The following is a 24,952-nucleotide window of genomic DNA, read 5'->3' as shown; positions in this document are numbered from 1 at the left end:
AGAACCTCCTGGAACGCAGTAAGGGGTCCGCTGTTCGACCGCGGGACGGGGCAGCCTGCTCTGAGTCATAAGAGAGGCACCGTGGAGTGACGTCACGGCTGCCTCCGTAATATTGTCAGCTGTGCTGCGACGCTGTCTTCACAGTCGCAGCCTGAGACGTCTCTGACAGTGCCATTCGAGTGACACCATGCTCAGCCCCACTCATTGCACTGTCAGCAATTCCTGGTGCATATTGTTTCGTATGAGAAACAACTGGACTCCTCTATGAAGCTGCCCCCTTATATACTACAGTCTAGTGCCGGAATAAAGACGTAAATTAAACAAATCCACTGTCGTCCTGACATCTCATTTAACTCTCCACGGTGAAAATCTTTAGGTCACCCAGATTATGCCTGTTCACATGTTCACTGATAATCTGTGTCTTCACAACTATAACTTAGGGCTAGAGGTTGAAAATACCGATTCAGTTTTAACTTTCCTTTATTATCACGACCGGTCTCGAGCTCTCATAAGCCCATCCTCAGGTGTCGCAACTGTGCTGTGGCCCCCGAGCGCCGCGGTGGACGCGTACTAGGCGCGGTGTACCACCTACGAGCGCAGAATGAGATTTTAACCAGAAGAATTTACGTGCTCTAGAACCCGAAAAGAATATTTTTCAGGCAGTGTTAGCAACATATATCGGGAAAGTGCCTATACATATATTTGTGATACGCCAATAGTTTTTTGAAGAGCGCACCTAGATTTCAAATAGCTCTGTATAAAAACTGGGAACTGTTAGAGAGTAGACAGCTTTTGGCGGAACACAAGTTTTATGTGACTCTGTAAACGAAAGTTTGTGGGAAACATTGTTTACTCATGTATTTGCGGGCGTGATAGTATGAAATTGCTCGTCTTCGTATGTCATTCCCATCGTGCAAATTTCATTACTCAGTGCAATAAACCTAATAAAATATGTTTACTAAACTTCTGTCATATTTAACTTTTTTGAAGCCAGTTCATCGTACAGACAGACAACTGTTTATTATCTTGCAAACGCCACTTATGGAAACTGCTTGAGTCGTAAAAAATAGCTGATATAAACAAATTAGGTGTGTTACATTTTACCGTCACACTCGTATATACAAGTACAAGTGTAAGCTTTGTCCGCAATTGTGCTAAAGTGAATAAGAGCAGCTGGAACCAGATGTGATAACATTTCCATGAATTTTGTGATGAAATCTGTGTTGGTAACATCGAAAATGGTGGTAAAGTGCCTAGTAACATCTAGCGAGTAATTGAAGAAGGTATATTACTTGATGCAATATTGGTATTGGATTATTATTTAAATTGTAATCAAAAGAAACAAAATATGAGCTTTGTAGTAGTTCAAAAGCCGCCTCCAAATCCTAAACGGTTTATAGAAAACGAAGCGAACATATTCAGGCAGTAGTTTTCTCTTGTGACAGTTCGTTCATAGGAGACAAAATAATTTTGAGTTTATTTCATAGTAACACCCGTCTCCCTGCACGTTACGTCCAGAGCAAATAGCCTCGCGGTAGCAGCGGTCGAATACACTGAGATAGCTGTCACTGTAGAACATCTTCATAACAGATTATATGGGTGAAATAGGGAACAGCAAGTTTCCTCTACGTTCTCTTACGTCTCTGACTCATATGAGCCGAATGACCGTCGCATTTTGTCCATTTTCGTTTTCCTAATAGCAACGTAATACTGTAGATTTTCTATAAGACATAGTGGCGTGGCTCTGCACCTTTTATCTTTACTGCAGTTTCCTCTTTACTTTTATTCCAATACATCGCCCTTCGGTCCTCCTTTCCTATCCACTTGAATGTTCTCCTTTATATCTTGACTGATACTCAACTCATTTTCTCTTGGCTGATCTATTAGTATTATCCCAACACTTCTTAGTTTCTCCAAACTTCTCCCTATGAATACAAAATCATTAGAAAAAACATGCGCTTGTACCTTTATGATAATTTCTACTCCCATCTCTAGCGCATCTATTAAAGGACTTTCCTCCGTTCAGTCTGGAACCGCGCGACCGCTACGGTCGCATGTTCGAATCCTGCCTCGGGCATGGATGTGTGTGATGTCCTTAGGTTAGTTAGGTTTAAGTAGTTCTACGTTCTAGGGGACTGATGACCACAGTGCTCCCATAGTGCTCAGAGCCATTTTGGACTTTCCTCCGTCCTAGATTGCTTAGAAAGCGTGACGTAGAATGCCCTTGTCTCATTAGCTTATCTACATCTACATCTACATCCATACTCCGCAAGCCACCTGACGGTGTATGGCGGAGGGTACCTTGAGTACCTCTATCGGTTCTCCCTTCTATTCCAGTCTCTTATTGTTCGTGGAAATAAGGATTGTCGGTATGCTTCTGTGTGGGCTCTAATCTCTCTGATTTTATCCTCATGGTCTCTTCGCGAGATATACGTAGGAGGGAACAATATACTGCTTGACTCTTCGGTGAAGGTATGTTCTCGAAACTTTAACAAAAGCCCGTTCCGAGCTACTGAGCGTCTCTGCTGCAGAGTCTTCCACTGGAGTTTATCTATCATCTCCGTAACGCTTTCGCGAGTACTAAATGATCCTGTAACGAAGCGCGCTGCTCTCCGTTGGATCTTCTCTATCTCTTCTATCAACCCTATCTGGTACGGATCCCACACTGCTGAGCAGTATTCAAGCAGTGGGCGAACAAGCGTACTGTAACCTACTTCCTTTGTGTCTGATTGCATTTCCTTAGGATTCTTGCAATGAATCTCAGTCTGGCATCTGCTTTGACGATCAACTTTATATGATCGTTCCATTTTAAATCACTCCTAATGCGTACTCCCAGATAATTTATGGAATTAACTGCTTCCAGTTGCTGACCTGCTATTTTGTAGCTAAATGATAAGGGATCTATCTTTCTATGTATTCGCAGCACATTACACTTGTCTACATTGAGATTGAATTGCCATTCCCTGCACCATGCGTCAATTCGCTGCAGAACCTCCTGCATTTCAGTACAATTTTCCATTGTTACAACCTCTCGATACACCACAGCATCATCTGCAAAAAGCCTCAGTGAACTTCCGATGTCATCCACAAGGTCATTTATGTATATTGTGAATAGCAACGGTCCTATGACACTCCCCTGCGACACACCTGAAATCACTCTTACTTCGGAAGACTTCTCTCCATTGAGAATGACATGCTGCAAAACTTTTTGATATTTTCGCTGCCTTTACTTTTGCCAACAATTATTTAAATATTTTTTTACTAATGAGTTTCTCAGGAACTGCTGCCTCTACCTTCACTTTTCATACTCTGTTCCTAACTACGGTATCATAAGCTTTATTGAATTCGAAAAACGAGACAAATTGCAAGTAAACAGTACCCTTGCATGCTGAAGTGTAATCTGTGAGGCCAATGACGTTTGGTCTCAGGAGCAGCAAACAAAATTTTAGCTGGTGTCTGACTTCAGTGAACCACGGGCGCCCATTCAGCAAGACGGTCCTCGTAATTGAGTTTTGTACCACACCTTTTGCTCATTGATGGAATGTTGTACGATATTAATGAATAGTGATTAAAGTGAATAGAGTGAATTAATTTGGTAGTGGATGAAACCTTATTCATTATAGTGGATATTAGTAACAACAAGGTCTCGTTACTATAATTATCAGGAAGAACAATCTTGTTAGATCTAAGGAAGGCCATATTGTACGCATTGGATTATCGGTACCAATGGCTTATTTTCTTAAAAACGTCTTGTGCTGCAAAAAGTTGATTCTCACCTAGCAAAAAAATAACAAAACGCTGTAATATAGTAACCAAATCTGTAATCATTACTATATGCAATTATTATATAAAAATAGGCTTACAAAATAAAAAGAAGCGAAATGATGGCAAAATATAAAAAGAATTTATTTAGTTGCATTTGACGAACCATATCCTAAGAAGACAAGTCACTTTGTTGGATTCCCAAACCTAATCCGTAATAGGCATTATTATGTTTTTCAACATTTTCTTCCATGTATATCAGTCCCTGTAGAACCCTTCAAAGATGTTTCTGTGAATTAGAGAGATGTGATATTGTACAATAATTTTGGTATCTCACTATCTTGCCTATCCTATAGATGGGCATACGACCTCCTCATTCTGTTGCTTTGCTATTTCCCAGTCCGCCGAAACTTATATCATTATTTTGTACAATACATGATCGCTGTCATTTCAAATTAATTCTATTTTCACATTTTCTGTAACTGAAACTGATTTTTTTTTTCTTCTCTTTAAAATCCTAGCCACGTATGTCACAAACAATTATATAAACCCACCTGAGTACCTTCGGAATTATTCACTTCTCTCCTTTCCTCGCTCTTTTAGGTTGTTGGAATGTTTTCGAAATACGGCTGCACACACATTTCTGTCGTGACAGCATTATTTCGGCAGGTGAAAGAAAACTCCATAGCAACAAGCACTAAACACGTTTCCTCCGCAAAGTAGTCGATGTTTACCTTTCCGATTAGCCACTTTTTGTGCTTCAAGGCATTTCTACATCCATTGTACTGTTGTTGAGATATTGCATAGAAAATTATGACAAAAGTCCTCAAAAATTATCTGTCAAATGAAAGATCATTCATATAGGTAAAAATCTGGGCAATTATCAAATACATAAATACAGTATATCAGTAGTACAGGCAGAAAGTTAGAATCTACATTCCTGGTTCAATATTTGGTGTTCTGGTTTGATTTTAAATCAGACATTATCCCAATCTTTCGTTGTAACAGAATGTTTTTAACACACTACCAAAATTATTCTGGTGGCGTTCAAGTTGCCTTTGTCAATTCCAAGGCCGCACCCTCTGATGTATTATCAGAGTCGACTCCGTCACATTCGACTCCGTTTTTGCTTAAGTCAGTGAATCACTTTTCGTTAGTTATTTACGTATCCAGATCACTAACGTTTAAACGTGCTACCTGTAACAAGAAATTTACAGATTAACTTTCGCAGTCAACAGCTTTAGAGTGGTCATCACATTTTCTGATTACCAGTTACCATCAGTTTCTCATTCTGATGTTCGCTTCGACGGGACAGATTACCTCCGGTATCTTAAAACATCGCGACCATCCTTGAAACATGATTTTCTTGTGAATTTTCCACCTTACGCTGAGATGTGCTGGGTAGCATCTGTGGTCGTCATTTGATGAAGAAAAAGAAATTCCAGTAGATTACTACTTGGCTTGTTTATTTCATTTACTAGTTTCAGACAATTATAACTTAATTTTCAACGCAAACACTACATTTGCAATTGTGCAAGAGTCCTAGATACGTTATGAAGTATGAGACAGTGCAATTGCCCTTGAAAACATGGCAAAGATTCATTCCTTATGTGTGTATGATATTTTTTAAGGTTGCTTGTCGATGGAACACTGCTCTTTATTTACTCTACTCGTACAATCACAGACGAATTTAATACATGAAAAATGAAGATACAATTCTTTGAAAGGCATCTGCAAAAGTAGTGCACATAATCGAGGCATAGTGAAATTTCTTGTTCTTATCAACATACTATCATTTACGGTTGCACGATATAGGCACTGAGGAGTTCTCAATATCGACGATGTTTCAATGACTAGCTTTACAATGTGATTTTTACAGCAAATTGCTGAAATTCGATGTGGAAAATTTCCGAAGAAGCATGTTTAGACCAGTTAATATGCAAAATAAATGTTATGGGTTCCATACTAAATTCAAAACTGCCAATGGGTTCAAGGAAGGGATCTACAGATTGTCAGATATCAATATTATCGGCGAACTGACAGAGAAAAAGTAAACCCCTTCATACTAGAACTATTAGCTAACATTGGGATTTTCCGCTTTGTGACAATATACCATGATTCATATCTGATGTTCAGAACAGCTATACAAATCTCTGTCCAAATCTTGTTGACTAAATTACATACTATACACTTATAGTTGTTGCTAAGTAATACCATTAAAGAGCAGAGTTGATCAGAAACTTATCCTGAAATACGAAGGGCATTTCATAATTAATGGTTCAGATGCCTGTCAGCACTATGGGACTTAACATCTGAGGTCATCAGTCCCCTAGATTTAGAACTACTTAAACCTAACTAACCTAATGACATCACACACATCCATGCCCGAGGCAGGATTCGAAGCTGCGGCCGTAGCAGCAGCGTGGTTCCGGACTGAAGCGCCTAGAGCCTCTCGGCCACAGCGGCCGGCGCATAATTAATGCACAGGTTGGTATTACTGTGAATTTTTTGATGCAGCAACAATGAAAATTACGTCAGACGTAGTTTGGAGCTTCAGGAAGAAGCGCGAGTTTTTATTTTTTCGGTGTGAAATCTAATATAAATTTGGCGAGAGATAGAAATGGGTGCTGATGGGGTCTCGGGTACTGTGACTGTTGAAGACCAGATGTCGCAAATCAAGATTGAAACTTTACGCCGAAAAAACCCGACAGAAATCCACAGTACGTTAAGTGAGGTTTGTGATGACTTTAAAAGGACCGTAGTACGGTTTCACGTCGGCCTTTTTCGTAGTGATCATATGAGCATAGACGATAATTCAAGACCCGCAAGGCCGAAAACGTCAACAAATGAACGAAGTGTGAAACTTGTGGCAGATGCTATTGAAGAAGATAGCAGTGCGACTTGTGAGCAACTCTCTGAAGCCACGGGAATTCCCCCAACGTCAGCATTCTGCATTCTGACAACTGATCTGAAGAAGAGAAAAATTTCTGCGAGATGGGTCCCACACTATTGAACTGCTGAAGAGGAGCAGAAACGCCTAGACATTGCACCGTTGCTCAAACAACGATTGGACCATGAAGGTCGAGTATTCTTGTGTCGAAAAATCGCTGTTGATGAAACGTGGGTTACAGACTTTGAGCCGGAGTACAAATCACAGTCCAATGAGTGGAGAGCTCCAGATCCTCCACGTCCAGAAAACATTCGACGCGCTCAATCAAAGCTCAAGTAAGTGATGGTTCAAATGGTTCAAATGGCTCTGAGCACTATGGGACTTAACATCTGTGGTCGCCGGCCGCGGTTGTCTAGCGGTTCTAGGCGCTAAGTCAGGAACCGCGCGACTGCTACGGTCGCAGGTTCGAATCTTGCCTCGAGCATGGATGTGTGTGATGTCCGTAGGTTAGTTAGGTTTAAGTAGTTCTAAGTTCTAGGGGACTTATGACCACAGATGTTGAGTCCCATAGTGCTCAGAGCCATTTGAACCATCTGTGGTCATCAGTCCCCTAGAACTTAGAACTACTTAAACCTAACTAACCTAAGGACATCACACACATCCATGCCCGAGGCAGGATTCGAACCTGCGACCGTAGCAGTCGCGCGGTTCCGGACTGCGCGCCTAGAACCGGTAGACCACCGCAGCCGGCGAAGTAAGTGATGATTGTTGCTCATGATCAACAAGGAATCATCATGAGAGACAGAGTCCCAGGTGGAACAAGTGTCAAAGCAGTATATTATCGTAACTTCATTCAAAATCTGCGCAGAAAAATACATAAAAGACGACCTCTGTTGCTCGAATTGGGCCACTCATTCACCACGACAATGCTCTCCCGCTTACTGGCAATGCTGTAGCTCAAACACTACGCGGAAGTGGGAAGTGTTGACGCATCATTCCAACAGACCTTAGACTTGTTTCCTAAGTTGACAAAACCCTATACATGAGGTCGTTATCTTTCTCTGGAAGAGCTTGCTGTCACCTTTACCTGAGCCATTCGACAAATGAACAGGAGTGGAGTGGTGTCCTGGATGGAATAATAGAGCATTCTAGACGTTTGAATTCACACAAAGGGAAGCAGGAAGACTATACTAAAGGACTGTAAAGATATGTTAAAAAATTAATAAATAAAAAATGAACGTGTAAGTAAAAAAATGTGTGCGTTTTTTATGAAATGCTCTTCGTATCTTCAACAGAATGGTCTGTTAGATCCTACAGACGAATCACTGTCCGATTCTCGGCCTAAAAATAAAGCAGCCACGGGAGTGTTTGTGAGAAACATCGAGGATAAAGACCTTACTGCCTAATTCACATGCGATTAAAATCGGCAATTGTAGCTTTTTGATTAAACAGCAGCTCATGTTACATAATAATGGCCCAGAGGCTGAAGCCAGATGTGGAAATAAATACGATTTCATGGAATTACAGTTGCTATTTATTCAAACTGATAACAACTGTTGCGGATGGTTTATAGCAAATACCAAATTTAGCATTACCTGAAGGTAATCTGATAGCCTCACAGTGAATTGAATTTTTAAACACTGCTGTGTGGCTTATTAAAGGGACGTATGATTTTCGCTTCACGTAGAAGTCAAATATATACTAAACGAACACGGCTTGGGAACCGATAGACAGCCTACCACCGTAGCTAGAGGACATACTAGACAGAGGCAAATTAGACAAATGCTATCCGAAACCCAACCGCCCCTTTAATGACGATCAGTTGAGCAAGGACGGGAAGAGTCAAATGAAGCCGTCAGCAGTTACCGTCACATATTGCGTACAGCCAAATGTTTGTAACGTAGTTCGTTTATCAAATGTACATTAATGCACCATAATAGCAAATTTTGTTAGCATGCTGCACTCATCAGTGTTGTGAACGTTGCAATGTACACTTGTAAATGTTTGTAGAAGGAAATGTGTGAGATTCACGCTTTAAACGTTATATTATTTACCTCGTATGTGAAATACAACAGAAATGATGACGTGGGGCGGAGGTTCCAAACGGTACGATCTCCTGAAATAGCCGTCGTGTCTCTTGGGTGGCAACTTTCGGTAGCTGCAAAAATGACATTTGTCAGTCTAATCAAAGAATAATCTCATATATCAGGCAGCTGCTGGTATGACAGAAATACGATGTACGTGAAACTCTGCGAAAAACCAAGCATATCAATAACGTGGCTCTACTCACTAGGACCAACTCATTCCAGCCAACGTAATTGCACACTGTCCCGAACTGCTAACAACACCTACTTGTTCGTATTTACTGGAATAGCCTTAGCTGTAAATTTTCACAAATGATGAATAGTTTTGTTGACTTAGAGCTCAGTTTCCGATACAGAAATAAAAATAAAATGTTGATAAGTATATGTAGAGGTAGGCAACATAGATTTAAAGTATTTAAAATTCTTAAGATTATACCTTATGAATTGCAAGCTGTGAAAGACCAAGTCTGTTACCAGCGTCAAAAATAAGAGAATACTTTTCAGAACTGGAAGTTCAGTTAACATGCGAAGTTTAGAAATGTAACATTTGACAATTACATTGCCTGACAAAAGAATGAAGCACTCAGACGGAGAGGAGGAAACGAAACGCAACGCAACATCACTGGTTGAGACGGCATGTGGTATTACACTGAAGAGCCAAAAGAACTGTTACACCTGCCTAATATCATGTAGACACCCCGCGAACACGCAGTAGTGTCGCAACATGACATGGCGTGGACCCGACTAATGTCTGAAGTAGTGCTGGAGGGAACTGACACTATGAACACTGCAGGGCAGTCGATAAATTCGTAAGAGTACGATAGGGTGGAGATCTCTTCTGAATAGCACGTTGCAAGACATCCCAGATATACTCAATAATGTTCTCGTCTGGGGGGTTTCGTGGCTAGCGGAAGTTCTTAAACTCGGAAAAGTGTTCCTGGAGCCACTCTGTAGCAATTATGGACGTGTGGGGACCCTATTGTCCTGCTGGAATTGGGCCCGTCCGTCGGAAAGCACAATGGACATGACTGGAAACAGGTGATCACACAGGATACTTACGTAAGCAACAACTGTTAGAGTCGTATCTAGACGTATCAGAGGTCCCGTATCACTCCAGCTGCGCAAACGCCACACCACTACAGAGCCTCCATCAGCTTGAACAGTCCCCTGCTGACATGCAGCGTCCATGGATTCATGAGGTCTCCATACCTGTACATGTCCATCCGCTCGATACAATTTGAAACGAGACTCGTCCGACCAGACAACATGCTTCCCGTCATAAACTGTCTAATGTCGCTGTTGACTGGCCCAGGCGAGGCGTAAAGCTTTGTGTCGTGCAGTCATCAAGGGTATCCGAGTGGGGCTTCGGCTCCTAAAGCCCATATCTACATCTACATCCCATATCTACATCTACATCTGCATCTACATATATACGCCGCTAGCCACCGAGCGGTGTGTGAGCCAAAGTCATATTACCACCAAATTTCAAATCGCGCAATGATCGCCATTCAAAGATAAGGGAAATTAGATCTCGTACTGGGGCTCTCAGACATTCGTTTTCCCTCGCGCAATCCGTGAGTGGAAAAGAGGGCGAAGATCGGATTTTGGAATTTAGTGAGCAGCCCCTTCCGTTTAGAGCGTCGTCTCTCTGCAAGTGTTTCCCACTTCAAACTTTCAATGATATTTGTAACACTCTCACGATGGCTAAATGTACCAGTCACGAATCTTGCCGATCTTCTTTGGACCTTCTCAGTCTCTTGAATCAGACCCAACTGGTAAGGGTCCCATACAGACGAACAATACTCTGAGACTGAACGAAGCAATTTCCTTTTTGAAGGACTGCACACTTCAGGATTCTACCAATAAGCCGATGTTGAATCGTTCGCAGGCTGACGCTTATTGATGGCCCAACACTGAAATCCGCAGCATTTTGCGGAAGGGTTGCACTTCTGTCACGTTGAACGATTGCCTTCAGTCATCGTTGGTCCCGCTCTTGCAGAATACTTTTCCGGCCGCCGCGATGTCGGAGATTTGATGTTTTACTGGATTCCTGATATTCACGGTACACTTGTGAAATGGTGGTACGAGAAAATCCCCACTTCATCGTTACCTCGGAGATGCTGTGTCACATCGCTCGTGCGCCGACTGTAACACCACGTCCAAACTCACTTATCTGTTGACAGCCTATCATTGTATCAGCAGTAACAGATCTAACAACAGCACCAGACACTTGTTGTCTTATACAGGCTGTTACAAAAAGGTACGGCCAAACTTTCAGGAAACACAAATAAAGAAAAGTTGTTATGTGGACATGTGTCCGGAAACGCCTAATTTCCATGTTAGAGCTCATTTTAGTTTCGTCAGTATGTACTGTACTTTCTCGATTCACCGCCAGTTGGCCCAATTGAAGGAAGGTAATGTTGACTTCGGTGCTTGTGTGGACATGCGACTCATTGCTCTCATCAAGCACATCAGCTCGTAGCATCAACAGGTTAGTGTTCATCACGAACGTGGTTTTGCAGTCAGTGCAATGTTTACAAATTCGGAGTTGGCAGATGCCCATTTGATGTATGGATTAGCACGGGGCAATTGCCATGGCGCGGTGCGTTTATATCGAGACAGATTTCCAGAACGAAGGTGTCCCGACAGGAAGACGTTCGAAGCAATTGATCGGCGTCCTTGGGAGCACGGAACATTCCAGCCTATGACTCGCGGCTGGGGAAGACCTAGAACGACGAGGGCACCTGCAATGGACGAGGCAGTTCTTCGTGCAGTTGACGATAACCCTAATGTCAGCGTCAGAGAAGTTGCTGCTGTACGAGGTATCGTTGACCACGTCACTGTATGGAGAGTGCTACGGGAGAACCAGTTGTTTCCGTACCATGTACAACGTGTGCAGGCACTGTCAACAGCTGATTGGGCTCCACGGGTACAATTCTGCGAATTGTGTCAATTCTCATTTCAGTGCAAATGTTCTCTTTACGGATGAGGCTTCATTCCAACGTGATCAAATTGTAAATTTTCACAATCAACATGTGTGGGCTGGCATTGTTGGTGATGTCTTTATTGGTCCCCATGTTCTTCCACCTACGCTCACTGGAGCACGTTATCATGATTTCATACGGGATACTCTACCTGTGCTGCTAGAACATGTGCCTTGACAAGTACGACACAACATGTGGTTCACGCACGATGGAGCTCCTGCACATTTCAGTCGAAGTGTTCGTACGCTTCTCAACAACAGATTATGTGACCGGTGGATTGGTAGAGGCGGACCAGTTCCATGGCCTCCACGCTCTCCTGACCTCAACCCTCTTGACTATCATTTATGGGGGCATTTGAAAGCTCTTATCTACGCAACCCCGGTACCAAATGCAGAGACTGTTCGTGCTCGTATTGTGGGCGGCTGTGATACAATACGCCATTCTCCAGGGCTGCATCAGCGCATCAGGGATTCCATGTGACGGAGGGTGGATGCATGTATCCTCGCTAACGGAGGCCATTTTGAACATTTCCTGTAACAAAGTGTTTGAAGTCACGCTGGTACGTTCTGTTTCTGTATGTTTCCATTCCATGATTAATGTGATTTGAAGAGAAATAATAAAATGAGCTCTGACATGGGAAGTAAGCGTTTTCGGACACATGTCCACATAATATATTTTCTTTCTTTATGTCTGAGGAATGTTTCTTGGAAGTTTGGCCGTACTTTTTTGTAACACCCTGTATAGGCGTTGCCGATCGCAGCGCCGTATTCTGCCTGTTTACATATCTCTGTATCTGAATACGCATGCCTATACCAGTTTCTTTGGCGATTGCAGTGTCGCAAAGTGTTTACAAAGAACTTAGCAGTGTAAGCCCACTTACAAGTGTGGCGATGCAGCCACCCTGATCTGGACGCCTGCACTGATTCGGTGTTGAAAGGCTGCCGTAAAATCGTTGCCTGCTCTCCTGAGGTAAGCTGGTCCACAACTTTTGTTGGTAGCGGTAGAGCGACGGAGATGATGTCTAAGCTGGTCCGACTGGTGTTAAACACGGGACAAATATGGGGAGTTGTTTGGTCACAGGAGTACCTCAGTACCACGCAGACATTTCATAGTGACATGTGCCGTGTGGCGACAAGTATTGTCCTGCTCAAGAATGGCACTACGATCCCGTTATACAGGAGGTAACACGTGAGGACGCTGGATGTAAGTGACGTATCGTTGTGCTGTCAGAATTCCCTCAGTTACTAGGCCGTAAACTGAAGTCGTACCCGATGGCTCCTCAGCACCTCGACGCCAGGTGCAACAACGCTGTGTCTCATCTACGCACTGGAAGAATGGAACGTCACCTCAGGTCCCGTCATATCGCCGACGATGGTGATTTGTGGTAGTGCAGAACCGCCAGTCGTCGTTGAAAACAATGCGACGCCAGTCATCAGCAGTTCATGCCGGGAGGTCCTGCAGCACTCCAAATGTAGCCGTTTGTGTTGTGCAGTTAACGGCAGCCTACTCGCGAGACGGGAATTTCCTACTCCGGCTGTTGCTAGTCTCCGAGCAGTGGTGCAGGATAACACAAACTGACGTAGGGGGCACACTACTTGTTCTGACGTGACCAGTGAGGATGTGAAGGGGTCACTGTGTACTTGGTGCACAGTGCAAAGAGCCTCACTTGTGGTGGTCACATGTCATCGACCAGGAACGTGACAACGAGTACGCTCGCTCTCAATGTCCCATGCAGTACACGATGAGGCCACTGTCATGTCCGAATGCACTCGAAATCTGGATATTGCACGAGTCGACGAGTAGGCCCCTTTTAGTTTCTCTCAGGTGCTGATAACGCTGTCTCACACGTTTACTTGGCATCTCTTACTTCTTCACAAAAAGCATTCGGCCTACCAAGCCTGGTAATAAAACTAAACCATTAACAACACTAATGCACTTTGGTGGCCTTTCTGCCTGTCACAGGGAATTGCAACTCCACATTCATTTACATACCCGCCGGTTGTGTCTGCGTGTACGAAGTCATATTGATGATCGATCATATATTCTGGATCCTTAATTTTTTTTGTCAGGCAGTGAACTTAACGCAGAACACTACATCCTGATTTCTACACCCCCTACGGAAGTGTTTTGGTTACAAATCGAATCGAGGAAGTATCCTGTCCATTTTAATATGCTTAAGAAAAACTGAAAAAGTAAATAAGAAGATAAATTAATTAAATGGATGACAGAGGGAAAATTGTAAGAACAAATATAGTAAAGGGGTTTCTGTAATAGAAAGAATACTGATTGTTATCCTATGGAGGCCTGTGAGCTACCGTGTAATGAATTTGCTTCAACAGTGTCAAGCAAAATTCCGGAAAAGGATAGGTTTCTTGCGACGCATATGATTTGGTAACTAGATGAAAACGAAAAAGACTTTCGCATCCTTAATCTAAGGCTATTCTAAAGGAAGGAAGAGTAATACTTACGTCCAGCAGACAATGAAGTCATTACAGACAATGCACAGGTACATGCACTTGCATAACTTTCGGGAAGCAAATCGCCGTTGCCCTTTCAGAGTATGTATGCCACCAGTTGCCTGGAATGGTTTAGGGAAAACAAAGAAAACGTAATTCTGAATGGATTGACACAGATATGAACTATCTCCCTATTCCAGCAGAGTGTAATGTGGTTCAGCGTATGTCATCAATAGTTAGATCCGTTAACTAACTGCACTAGCTGAAGGTTAGGTGTGCCAAGGTAAGCGTTTAGTTACGTGTACAAATGTAATAATACAAGAACTTCTCTTATTTCTTAGCCAACTTTTGACTTGTAGTAACTTATAATTTTCACATCTGCAAAGGAAGCTAACAAGCTGTTGTTTTTTCACTGATCTCTATACATTCCCCTTAACTACTGCAAAGAGGCAGGTGACGTAATGCTCAGCACGTCCCATTTGGTACTGCACCTCGCTACTAGATGGCAATCTTAGTAGCGTACTCTGTTATGCATTGTATTGCGACGAAATAGGTTGTGAAGCTGAGGATATTACTCCATCATATTTGCGAATGATTTGAGTAAACGAATGTTTAGAGAATTAGCATCCTATTTAAAACTAAACCTGATTATTGCCGTTGCTCTGTGCGCAGTTTTAGCATGCTATAAACCTCCCGTCCTTGGCCGATGTCGTCTGGATTTCGGTTTTAATATACACAATAGTAGTTCTAAGCGGGACGTATAAGGAAAGCGGTAATAATCTCACTAACCGTAATAATCCTCTCACGTCGTGAGCCCATGACAGGCGACTCGGTTTATACACGGTGCAGTTATACGTGGTGCTGTCAAAAAAGTGGCCCGGAGAACAGAATTGCAGCGTACAAAGAAACACAGCAGAGGAAGGGAGATACAGTACTAATCAGACTATAGCAGATGTTGAAAGTGGCCATCATTGAGATCTTGGCACTTCTGGGTCATGGTCAGCAAGTTGCTCAAGGTAGATCGAAGCTTGACTGCTGTAATTCCTGCAATCTCACCTGTAATGTTCTGCTGCAGGTCTTTCATACTGGGAGGGTTGGTTGCAATATACCTTAGACTTCAAAGCTCTCCACAAAGTAATCGTACACTGCTAGATCAGGTGACCTGGGTGGACATCTAAGGTTGCGACCAGATTGAAGTCTGCTAACAACTCTTGTCAGGCGTGAAGATTGTGTAAATATGCTCCAAGATTCGGCTGACTGTATGGGCATTTGGTACGTGTTGATGGAGTAACGGTAGGTTTTTCCCTCCTCCGTTAATGCTGCCACAAATGGTTTCAAAATGTCGAGGCACTTTTCTTTGCCCCACCCTCTATTAATGTGACCACTGCCTATGTTCGACGTCGATGTACAATAACCACTCACCGACACTAACTGAAGTGTTTCCTCATGGGTCAGTCCTCTTATTCTGTTGAGGAATTCCTTGCAACATTTAGCTGATTCTTATGTTATATTGTTGACTGCGTTTACTTAAATTTACACCTTGACTTTTTCTGGGTTCACAGACATTTTATTTTTACCTGTTATTACTTTTATGTTGTAATTTAATTCACTGACACGTTCCATGTCCTTGGAGATTTGCTCCTCAGTTTGGTCCTATGGACCTTGACGTGTAAATAAATAAATAAACAGCAGGCGGCAGCAATAGCAGTGGAGGGTGTGAAGAAACACGTCAGTGAAGGGGGCATTCGTTGTCGTAATTCGGAAACGGGGCGAGTAATCTGACATCCAGAGGGGCATGATCATTGGCTTTCGGGCCACGGGTGGGAGCATTTCCGAAACGGCTAAGTTTACAAACCGTTCGCGTGCTGCTGTGGTTAAAGTATACCGTGCACTGCAATATGACACAATCCAATACCAGAATCGAGACAAGTGTGAAGCACAACGGGACACAAATGACATGGATGAACGACGGCAGCGGAAATATGTTCGAGTGAGTAGATGAACAACTGGTGAGCAACTGGCCACCCAGACGAACCAGGGGTTGGACAACAGTGTCTCCTCAACGACTGTTCAGTGCACATTACGTTGTACGGCCTGTGAAGCAGGCGCCTAGTTCATGCACCCAAGCTGACTGTTGTTCATGGACGATGAAGGGTGGAATTTGCACGCCAATATCTCAACTGGACCTCTACTGAGTGATTCCGTGTGGCCTTTTCAAATGAGTCAAGTTCTATGTTCCATCGGACAGATGACCGTTGATGTATAGGGCATGAAACGTCCGAAAGCAAACACCGTTATGGGCTGGGGAATGTTTTCATGGCATTCCGTGGATGATCTCGTCATTGCGGAAGGCACAATGTATCAACAAAGTTATTCATCTGTCCTTGGGGACCATATCCATCCTTACACGTGGAAGAACTTTGCAACATATCACACAGCTGGCAGTGTAGGTGCGAGGTTTTCGTCATACGACGTCAGCCGAGAAACCTAGCGCACCTATAGACGGCACGAGAGTCGGCATGGCCCCACATCCCTGACGGTACCTTCCAGATCGTCACTGACTCTCTTCCTGCACGTCTTGCATAGAAAAAGGTGGTTATTCAGACTTTTGACAGGTGGTCACAATAATTTGACTGGACAATGAACGAAGTACACATCACATCAGTGAAAATATATTCTTCGTGAACAGTTGGCCTACGGAGAGAAGCTAGGAAGCTAGCCTGAGAGTCGGAGATACGACACAGATTTTGATCGAATCTACAATCCGCATTGATATCCCAATCTGAATCACTCGTGCTTCACCTTTTCTATGACTATGACTCTCAGACACTTTTCCATACTGGTATGGCGAAACACCAGTCTTTCTTCCCATGTCACAGACTCAAAATACAATATAAAGACAAAGTGTGATTACAACAAAATAAATTTAAAATTAATATCGGGCTAGGTGCTCTAGTTGTCAAGAGCGAACCTGGAGACCGTAAGGTAATAGGATCGAATTTCGGTCAGACACTGGAATTCTCCTTTCTGTCTTTGCTCTGTCGACTATGTAGATATAATCCAAGAACTGCACGTGGCTCAGTTTCCACGTTAAACAGCAGGTACCCATTCCCTGTGTAGGACGTGGATGTCGCGGAAGCGGTGCCCAAATGAAAGAAGTTGCAACGGGGGTGAGTCAAATGAAAACCTTAAATTTGTAATATCAACTCGAAATTTCGCGCCGTTATCCTGTAAGTTGGTAAGCGTGCCACAAACAGCGTGCAGAATGGCCTGTAGGTGGCAGCATAGTGCAGATGCACACATACCGTCGCAGTATCAGTATAAAGATGGCCGCCCCACTTGCGACTTGCACCAGGGAAGAACAGCGTTCTGTGAACGTCTGAAACCTATTGAAATTAATTTACGAATGAAGGTTCAATACGGTGATGCATGTTTGTCACAGCAGCAGGTCTACGAATGGAGTAGGAAGTTCGCAAATAGTGTGACTTCAGTCGAAAATGCTCCTCGTCCAGGTAAGACACAACAAGTTGTGACTCCACAGAACATTGCAGCAGTTGAAGCCATAGTGAAGGAAAACGGCTGAGTGACACTGAATGACATTGCAGCATGTTTACAGATGAGTCAGCACACCACATTGTGCACGATGTGCTCCAGTTTCACAAAGTGTGTGCAAGATGGGTGCCAAGACAGCTGACACTTGAAATGAGAGAACGACGTGTTGATGCTTGTGAGGAAATCTTCGGCGCTGTGAACGAGAAGGTGATGGCTTCCTTGCAAGAATCGTTACTGGGGACGAAACCTGGGTTCACTTCCACCAACCAAAAACGAAGAGAGTGAGCAAGGAATGGCGCCATTCCTCATCACCAAGTGATTTCCGTATGTTTGGACCACTCAAAGACGCAATGCGAAGAAAGTTCCGATGTGATGAAGAGGTACGCCACGCGGTGCATGAGTGGCTGCGCAGACTACCAAAATAATTTTTTCTAAAGGAATTTGTGCACTTTGTAAGCGCTGGAGGACTTGCATTGAGCGTGGGGGAGATTATGTTGAAAAGTTATACAGATTTGTACCACTTTTGCACAATAAATAATATTTAAAAAATATTTAAGGTTTGCATTTGACTCACTCTCGTACAAGCGGCTGAACCGTGTTGAGGGAGTCCCAGCCAACCATGCCATACGCATTTAGTTTACTTTAGTCCACGATATTCACCGACAGAAGCCCTCCATGATATCACTCCCTTATGGCAGCTACAGACTGCGATGACAGTCTAGGGCATCTGTCCTTGAAATTGAAATAAATCAATTAATTTCCTAATCATGTGGACTAATTATCCATTGATCATATACTCCTGGAAATGGAAAACAGAACACATTGACACCGGTGTGTCAGACCCACCATACTTGCTCCGGACACTGCGGGAGGGCTGTACAAGCAATGATCACACGCACGGCACAGCGGACACACCAGGAACCGCGGTGTTGGCCGTCGAATGGCGCTAGCTGCGCAGCATTTGTGCACCGCCACCGTCAGTGTCAGCCAGTTTGCCATGGCATACGGAGCTCCATCGCAGTCTTTAACACTGGTAGCATGCCGCGACAGCGTGGACGTGAACCGTATGTGCAGTTGACGGACTTTGAGAGAGGGCGTATAGTGGGCATGCGGGAGGCCGGGTGGACGTACCGCCGAATTGCTCAACACGTGGGGCGTGAGGTCTCCACAGTACATCGATGTTGTCGCCAGTGGTCGGCGGAAGGTGCACGTGCCCGTCGACCTGGGACCGGACCGCAGCGACGCACGGATGCACGCCAAGACTGTAGGATGCTACGCAGTGCCGTAGGGGACCGCACCGCCACTTCCCAGCAAATTTGGGACACTGTTGCTCCTGGGGTATCGGCGAGGACTATTCGCAACCGTCTGCATGAAGCTGGGCTACGGTCCCGCACACCGTTAGGCCGTCTTCCGCTCACGCCCCAACATCGTGCAGCCCGCCTCCAGTGGTGTCGCGACAAGCGTGAATGGAGGGACGAATGGAGACGTGTCGTCTTCAGCGATGAGAGTCGCTTCTGCCTTGGTGCCAATGATGGTCGTATGCGTGTTTGGCGCCGTGCAGGTGAGCGCCACAATCAGGACTGCATACGACCGAGGCACACAGGGCCAACACCCGGCATCATGGTGTGGGGAGCGATCTCCTACACTGGCCGTACACCACTGGTGATCGTCGAGGGGACACTGAATAGTGCACGGTACATCCAAACCGTCATCGAACCCATCGTTCTACCATTCCTAGACCGGCAAGGGAACTTGCTGTTCCAACAGGACAATGCACGTCCGCATGTATCCCGTGCCACCCAACGTGCTCTAGAAGGTGTAAGTCAACTACCCTGGCCAGCAAGATCTCCGGATCTGTCCCCCATTGAGCATGTTTGGGACTGGATGAAGCGTCGTCTCACGCGGTCTGCACGTCCAGCACGAACGCTGGTCCAACTGAGGCGCCAGGTGGAAATGGCATGGCAAGCCGTTCCACAGGACTACATCCAGCATCTCTACGATCGTCTCCATGGGAGAATATCAGCCTGCATTGCTGCGAAAGGTGGATATACACTGTACTAGTGCCGACATTGTGCATGCTCTGTTGCCTGTGTCTATGAGCCTGTGGTTCTGTCAGTGTGATCATGTGATGTATCTGACCCCAGGAATGTGTCAATAAAGTTTCCCCTTCCTGGGACAATGAATTCACGGTGTTCTTATTTCAATTTCCAGGAGTGTATGTCGTTAGAGTAAATACCAAAAAAAATGAAAAAAGGAGGATAGGTAAGAAGTAAACATAGCGTTAAGTAGCGCTCTGTAAGTGTAACTTACCAGGAAGCTAGCAGTTGAAACCGATTATAAATACCACGCGCTAGGAGTTCCGTGTATTGGAATGGCATGTCTTGGGATTTTCGTACCTAGTAGACGTGAAATGTGATCTCTGCTGGCACCAAACAGTTACGCTGGGCCTTGTGCCTTGAGGATGGGGGCTCAGTTGTATACCAGCTCATTCTCGTAGCGAGAGTGATGAGTTTAGGAGGCTGAACGTGAACTTGAGGGAATGAGACTGTAGTGACTCTGACGCGTTTCGGGACTAGAGTAGGGACAAGTAGAAGCAGCTCTCTTTGCGAGGCACACAGGTGTACAGGGCCGTGAGCAATACGGCAACATTTTCCGGTAGCACATTCTCATAGTGAGAATAAGGTGCTTTGGACTTCTCGTCTCGAGAAAACAGTACCAAAACTCAAAGGGTTGCGAGCAGTTCTGGGTTGTAGCGAGAGTGATGTGCTGTGAGACTTACGTATCTCGTCGAAGTAGAAGGGGAACTCGCCGGGCAGCGAGCAGTTGAGGCGCGCCTTGAGGAAGGTGGCCCAGTTGTGCGCGAGCACGTTCTTGCCACCCGTGTCGGCCTTGCAGACGCGCGCCACGCGCGAGTACACGCGCTTGCCGCAGTTGATGTACTCGACGGCCGGCTCGCGCAGGAAGAACACCACGTGCTCGCCGCTCTCGAACGACCCCACGAAGTCCGGCTCTGCCAACAGAAGCCACCACACACAGTCACCGTTTGCTTACGAGTAAGCTTACGCACCAGATCACGCGTGTGGAGCTGTGGAGCAGCAACTGGAAGGTCTGAAAGTAAAGATAGCAAATACACTGAAGCGCCAAAGAAGCTGGTATAGGCACGCGTATTCAAATACAGAGATATGCAAACAGACAGAATACGGCGCTGCGGCCGGCAGCGCCTATATAAGACAAGTGTCTGCCACAGCTGTTACATCGGTTACTGCTGCTGCAATGGCAGGTTATCAAGCTTACACTGAGTTTGAAAGTGCTGTTATAGTCGCCGCACGAGCGATGGGACACAGCATCTCCGAGGTAGCGATGGAGTGCGGATTTTCATGTACGACGATTTCATGAGTGTTCCTCGAATATCAGGAAACCGGTAAAACGTCAAATTTCCTTCACCGCTGCGGCCGGAAAAAGATATTGCAAGAACGGGACCAACGACGACTGAAGAGAATCGTTCAAAGAAGTACAACTCTTCCCTGCAGATTTCAGTGCTGGCTCATCAGCAGTCCATGGATTCACGAGGTTGTCTTCATACCCGTACACGTCCATGCGCTCGATACAATTTGAAACGTGACTCGTCCGACCAGGCAACTTGTTTCCAGTCATCAACAGTCTATTGTCGCTGCTGACGTGCCCAGGTGATGCGTAAAGCTTTGTGTGGTGCAGTCATCAAGGGTACACGAGTGAGCCTTCGGCTCCGAAAGCCGCTATCGATGATGTTTCGTTGAATGGTTCGCACGCCGGCTCTTGTTGATGGCCCAGTATCGAAATCTGCAGCAATGTGCGGAAAGGTTTGTAACACCACAGCTCTTATGTTGTATGGATTTATTTATTTAATTTTTTTGCTTCATTTTTTTTCTCATTACATCGTTAAGAACCTGTAAATGTGTTTGATTGAATAGATAACACAAAATTGTATACTCATTTCTTTGTACAAACTTTGACGTCATGTTTTGGTTCAATGCAAAGTAGTGTATCTACAATTTATATTCTTTGTCCCATTTGGAGGGAACAAAACTTACTGTATATGATTGTAATTTTGTGTGAATAATTTTTGTAGACATGTTAATATGTGCAAAGGTTCTGTCTTATTTAATGTATTTGTTTGCTGTTATGTAAACTGCTGATCCTCACTTAGGGCTCTTAGTTATTCTGTATGTAAAAGGTGTAGGGGTTCCCCTCGGGAACGGTACAGCGCAACGCGCGCAAAATGTGGTTGGCATAGGTGGAAAAGGTGGAACTGATAGTCAGTCGGGGACGAGCAGTCAGTCGGGGACGAGCAGTCAGTCGGGGACGAGCTAAGAGTCCGTGCACTGCCGTGTAAAAGTTGCATAGTGCTGGTTTCGAGAGAGGCTTTCCTGTTATTTTCCAATGCCTCGGATGGATGGATAAATAGCTGGGCTATTCTGGAATTTGCACCTATCTTCGCCACCAAGAAACGACAGAGTCCAGCAATTCTGCCTGCAATTCCACCTACCAACATGCAGTTGCCATCACATTGCGCAATCATTGCAACGTAATATTATAAGGATGTACAGTGAAGGATCAGCTTAAGGGATGTGTTATTATGCTGAAATATAAGGTAATGTGTATCTGACTTTATGTACCTACCTTGATTTTTCTCCTCATCATAACACCTCTCAGGGTCCTCTCCGTTTGAAGTAAAGTGATTACCGAGTGTCCTTACTGAAAGTACGTTAAAATTCCAGTTTTCTAATTAATGCCTCTTGAACGTAGTAAAGTTAAAGTTAATGTGGCAAGAAAGTGAGTTAGAGTTAATGATGCTTGCTGAAAATAACATTCTTAGTAAAAATGCTTATTAATGTTTTGTTGCCAACTTCAAATTAAAATTTCTCAAGACTGAGGCTTATAACGTTTTGCTTAGTAAATGATCACATTATTGTCTGTAATAAATCCTAAAAGGTGAGTCAGTTTCTTGCAATTTGGTCAGTATTATATTTCGCAGTAGTAAAAGTGAGAAAGCTGCAGTTGTGAAACTTTATATATTCATGTTTGCTAAGTGTTTGTGTATCTTGTGCATTAGAAGTGCATGTTAATAGTAATATTATAAAGACCATTCACTTTATGTAAGCCCTGAAAGTGATAGTGTTTTTTTCTGTACGTGTTATAACTGTGCAAATAGTTTTTTTTGTGCTGCTCCAGTCGTTAGCTTCTATCTTAAAACATAGGTGTGTCAGAATTCATTGCATTCGTGTGTGGCCAAGTTTAGGTTGTGTTTGTCCGTTATAGTTACTTATACCTATTTTCCTAATCGAGAATGTTAATCTTTCTCTTGCCTAGTTAGGCTGGCGGCCGTTTTCTTTATCCGTTGAACAGTGCAAATAGGCAAAATTACGTTTGGTACTGTTTAAATATTTACGTAATTCTAATTTTCATTTCCGATAAGCCACTTCCGTTGGGTACAACACGGTCAATTTAACAAAATTCCTCTCAGAGGGTAACACTGCTCTGTTGATTTGCACTATAATTGCTTTTACAAAAGAGTTAAATGTCACAACCTGTTTCTAGCATTGAGGTTATGGTGCAGTAATAACAGCAGTTTGGAGTGTTATAGGTTGTACTTCTGTCACGTTGAACGACTCTCTTCAGTCGTCGCTGCTCCAGTTCTTGCAGGATCTTTTTCCTGGGGCAGATATCTCGGAGATTTGATGTTTTACCAAATTCCTGATATACTCGGTACACTCGTGAAATGGTCGTACTGGAAAATCTCCATCGCTATCTCGGAAATGCTGTTTCCCATCGCTCGTGCGCCGACTGTTACACCACGATTAAGCTGACTTAAATCAGGTGACACGTAGGTAAGCATCCTGTCTGATCACCTTCATCATCTGTTCATGCCCACTGTGCATTCGGATTCGGGCGATTCCATCAGGACAATGCAACACCCCACACGTCCGGAATTGCTACAGAGTGGATCCATGAACAGTCTTCTGAGTTTAAACACTTCCGCTGGCCGCCAAAGTCCCCAGACATGAACATTATTGAGCATATCTGTGTGTGGTATACACCACTTCTAACAAACACCGAACAACGCGCTCCAGTACGTGGCCGCCAAATACATCGCTGGCCGCACTTCTCTGGGCGGCCCGCTGCTTCCATCGCTGGCCGTCTTCACACGCCCGCTCCCTTACGTGGCCGAGAAATACATCGCTGGCCGCACTTCTCCGGGCGGCTCGCGGCTACCATCGCTGGCCGCCTTCGCGCGCGCGCGTTTCTCAGCACACAGCAATTGGCTACGCCAGGAAACATTGCGATTGGTTTTCCCTGGAAAACAGCGACCCCAGCCGACGGCTCCATTAACTAGCAAGCCTTATATAAACCCGACCGCCGCCACAAACGACAGTTCTCATCGGGAAGTGCAGTACGCCGTGTTCCAGCTGCTTGTGGATGACTCGCCGCACCACTCGAGGTTACCTGGCTGCTCGGCGGAAATTCTTGCGACTTCACTTGGAGAGACTGAACTTCACTGGACTTGGGGAATAATTACGGGACGTGCACCCCACTATGCACATTTGGAGATTGGTATAACCAAACTTTAAGTATGCATTACTTCTGAGTGTGAGCCTGGGTAGATCCTTGGCTAACATAATTGTTAAAAAGTGATTTGTGATTTAATAAACCAGACAGAAGAGGTTATTGTGTTATTCCTGGTTATAACACTGTGATCACATGCAACGTACTGTTCAGAAGACATCTCCACCCCCTCATACTCTTACGGATTTATGGACGGCCTTGCAGGATTCAGTTCCCTCCAGCACTTAGTCGAGTACACGCCACGTCGTGTTGCGGCAGCCGCACGGGATTAGCCAAGCGGTCTAAGGGCGCTGCAGTTATGGACTGAGCGGCTGGTCCCGGCGGAGGTTCGAGTCCTCCCTCGGGCATGGGTGTGTGTGTTTGTCGTTAGGATAATTTAGGTTAAGTAGTGTGTAAGCTTAGGGACTGATGACCTTAGCAGTTAAGTCCCATAAGTCTTCACAAACGGTTGAACAGTTGTTGCGGCACTTCTGCGCGGTCGGAGGCCCTGCACTATATTAGGCAGGTGTACCAGGTTCTTTGGCTCTTCAGTGTAATTCCATTTGCATTCCTTAGGAGTGTCTACCTAGCTGAACGTCCTGCACTGTTTGTAGTTTCCAAGGCGTTCGTCTTCGGTCTTGA

The 24,952-nt window shown here is 44.5% G+C and overlaps 1 protein-coding gene across 1 annotated transcript in view; it reads right to left on the bottom strand.

Annotated features, from left to right (window-relative positions):
• Nucleotides 1–24,952, bottom strand: part of LOC126199397 (semaphorin-2A-like) — a 1,365,238-nt gene that overhangs the window by 119,248 nt on the left and 1,221,038 nt on the right. The window contains exon 7 of the mRNA XM_049936316.1: nucleotides 20,508–20,738. Within this exon, the coding sequence (XP_049792273.1) occupies nucleotides 20,508–20,738 (231 nt within the window). The remainder of the gene's footprint in view (nucleotides 1–20,507; nucleotides 20,739–24,952) is intronic.

The sequence above is a fragment of the Schistocerca nitens genome, chromosome 8, assembly GCF_023898315.1.
Source record: "Schistocerca nitens isolate TAMUIC-IGC-003100 chromosome 8, iqSchNite1.1, whole genome shotgun sequence".
Classification (NCBI taxonomy): Eukaryota; Metazoa; Arthropoda; class Insecta; order Orthoptera; family Acrididae; genus Schistocerca; species Schistocerca nitens.
The sequence above is the reverse complement of the archived record's forward strand: the minus strand, read 5'-3'. Positions and strand labels throughout refer to the sequence as shown.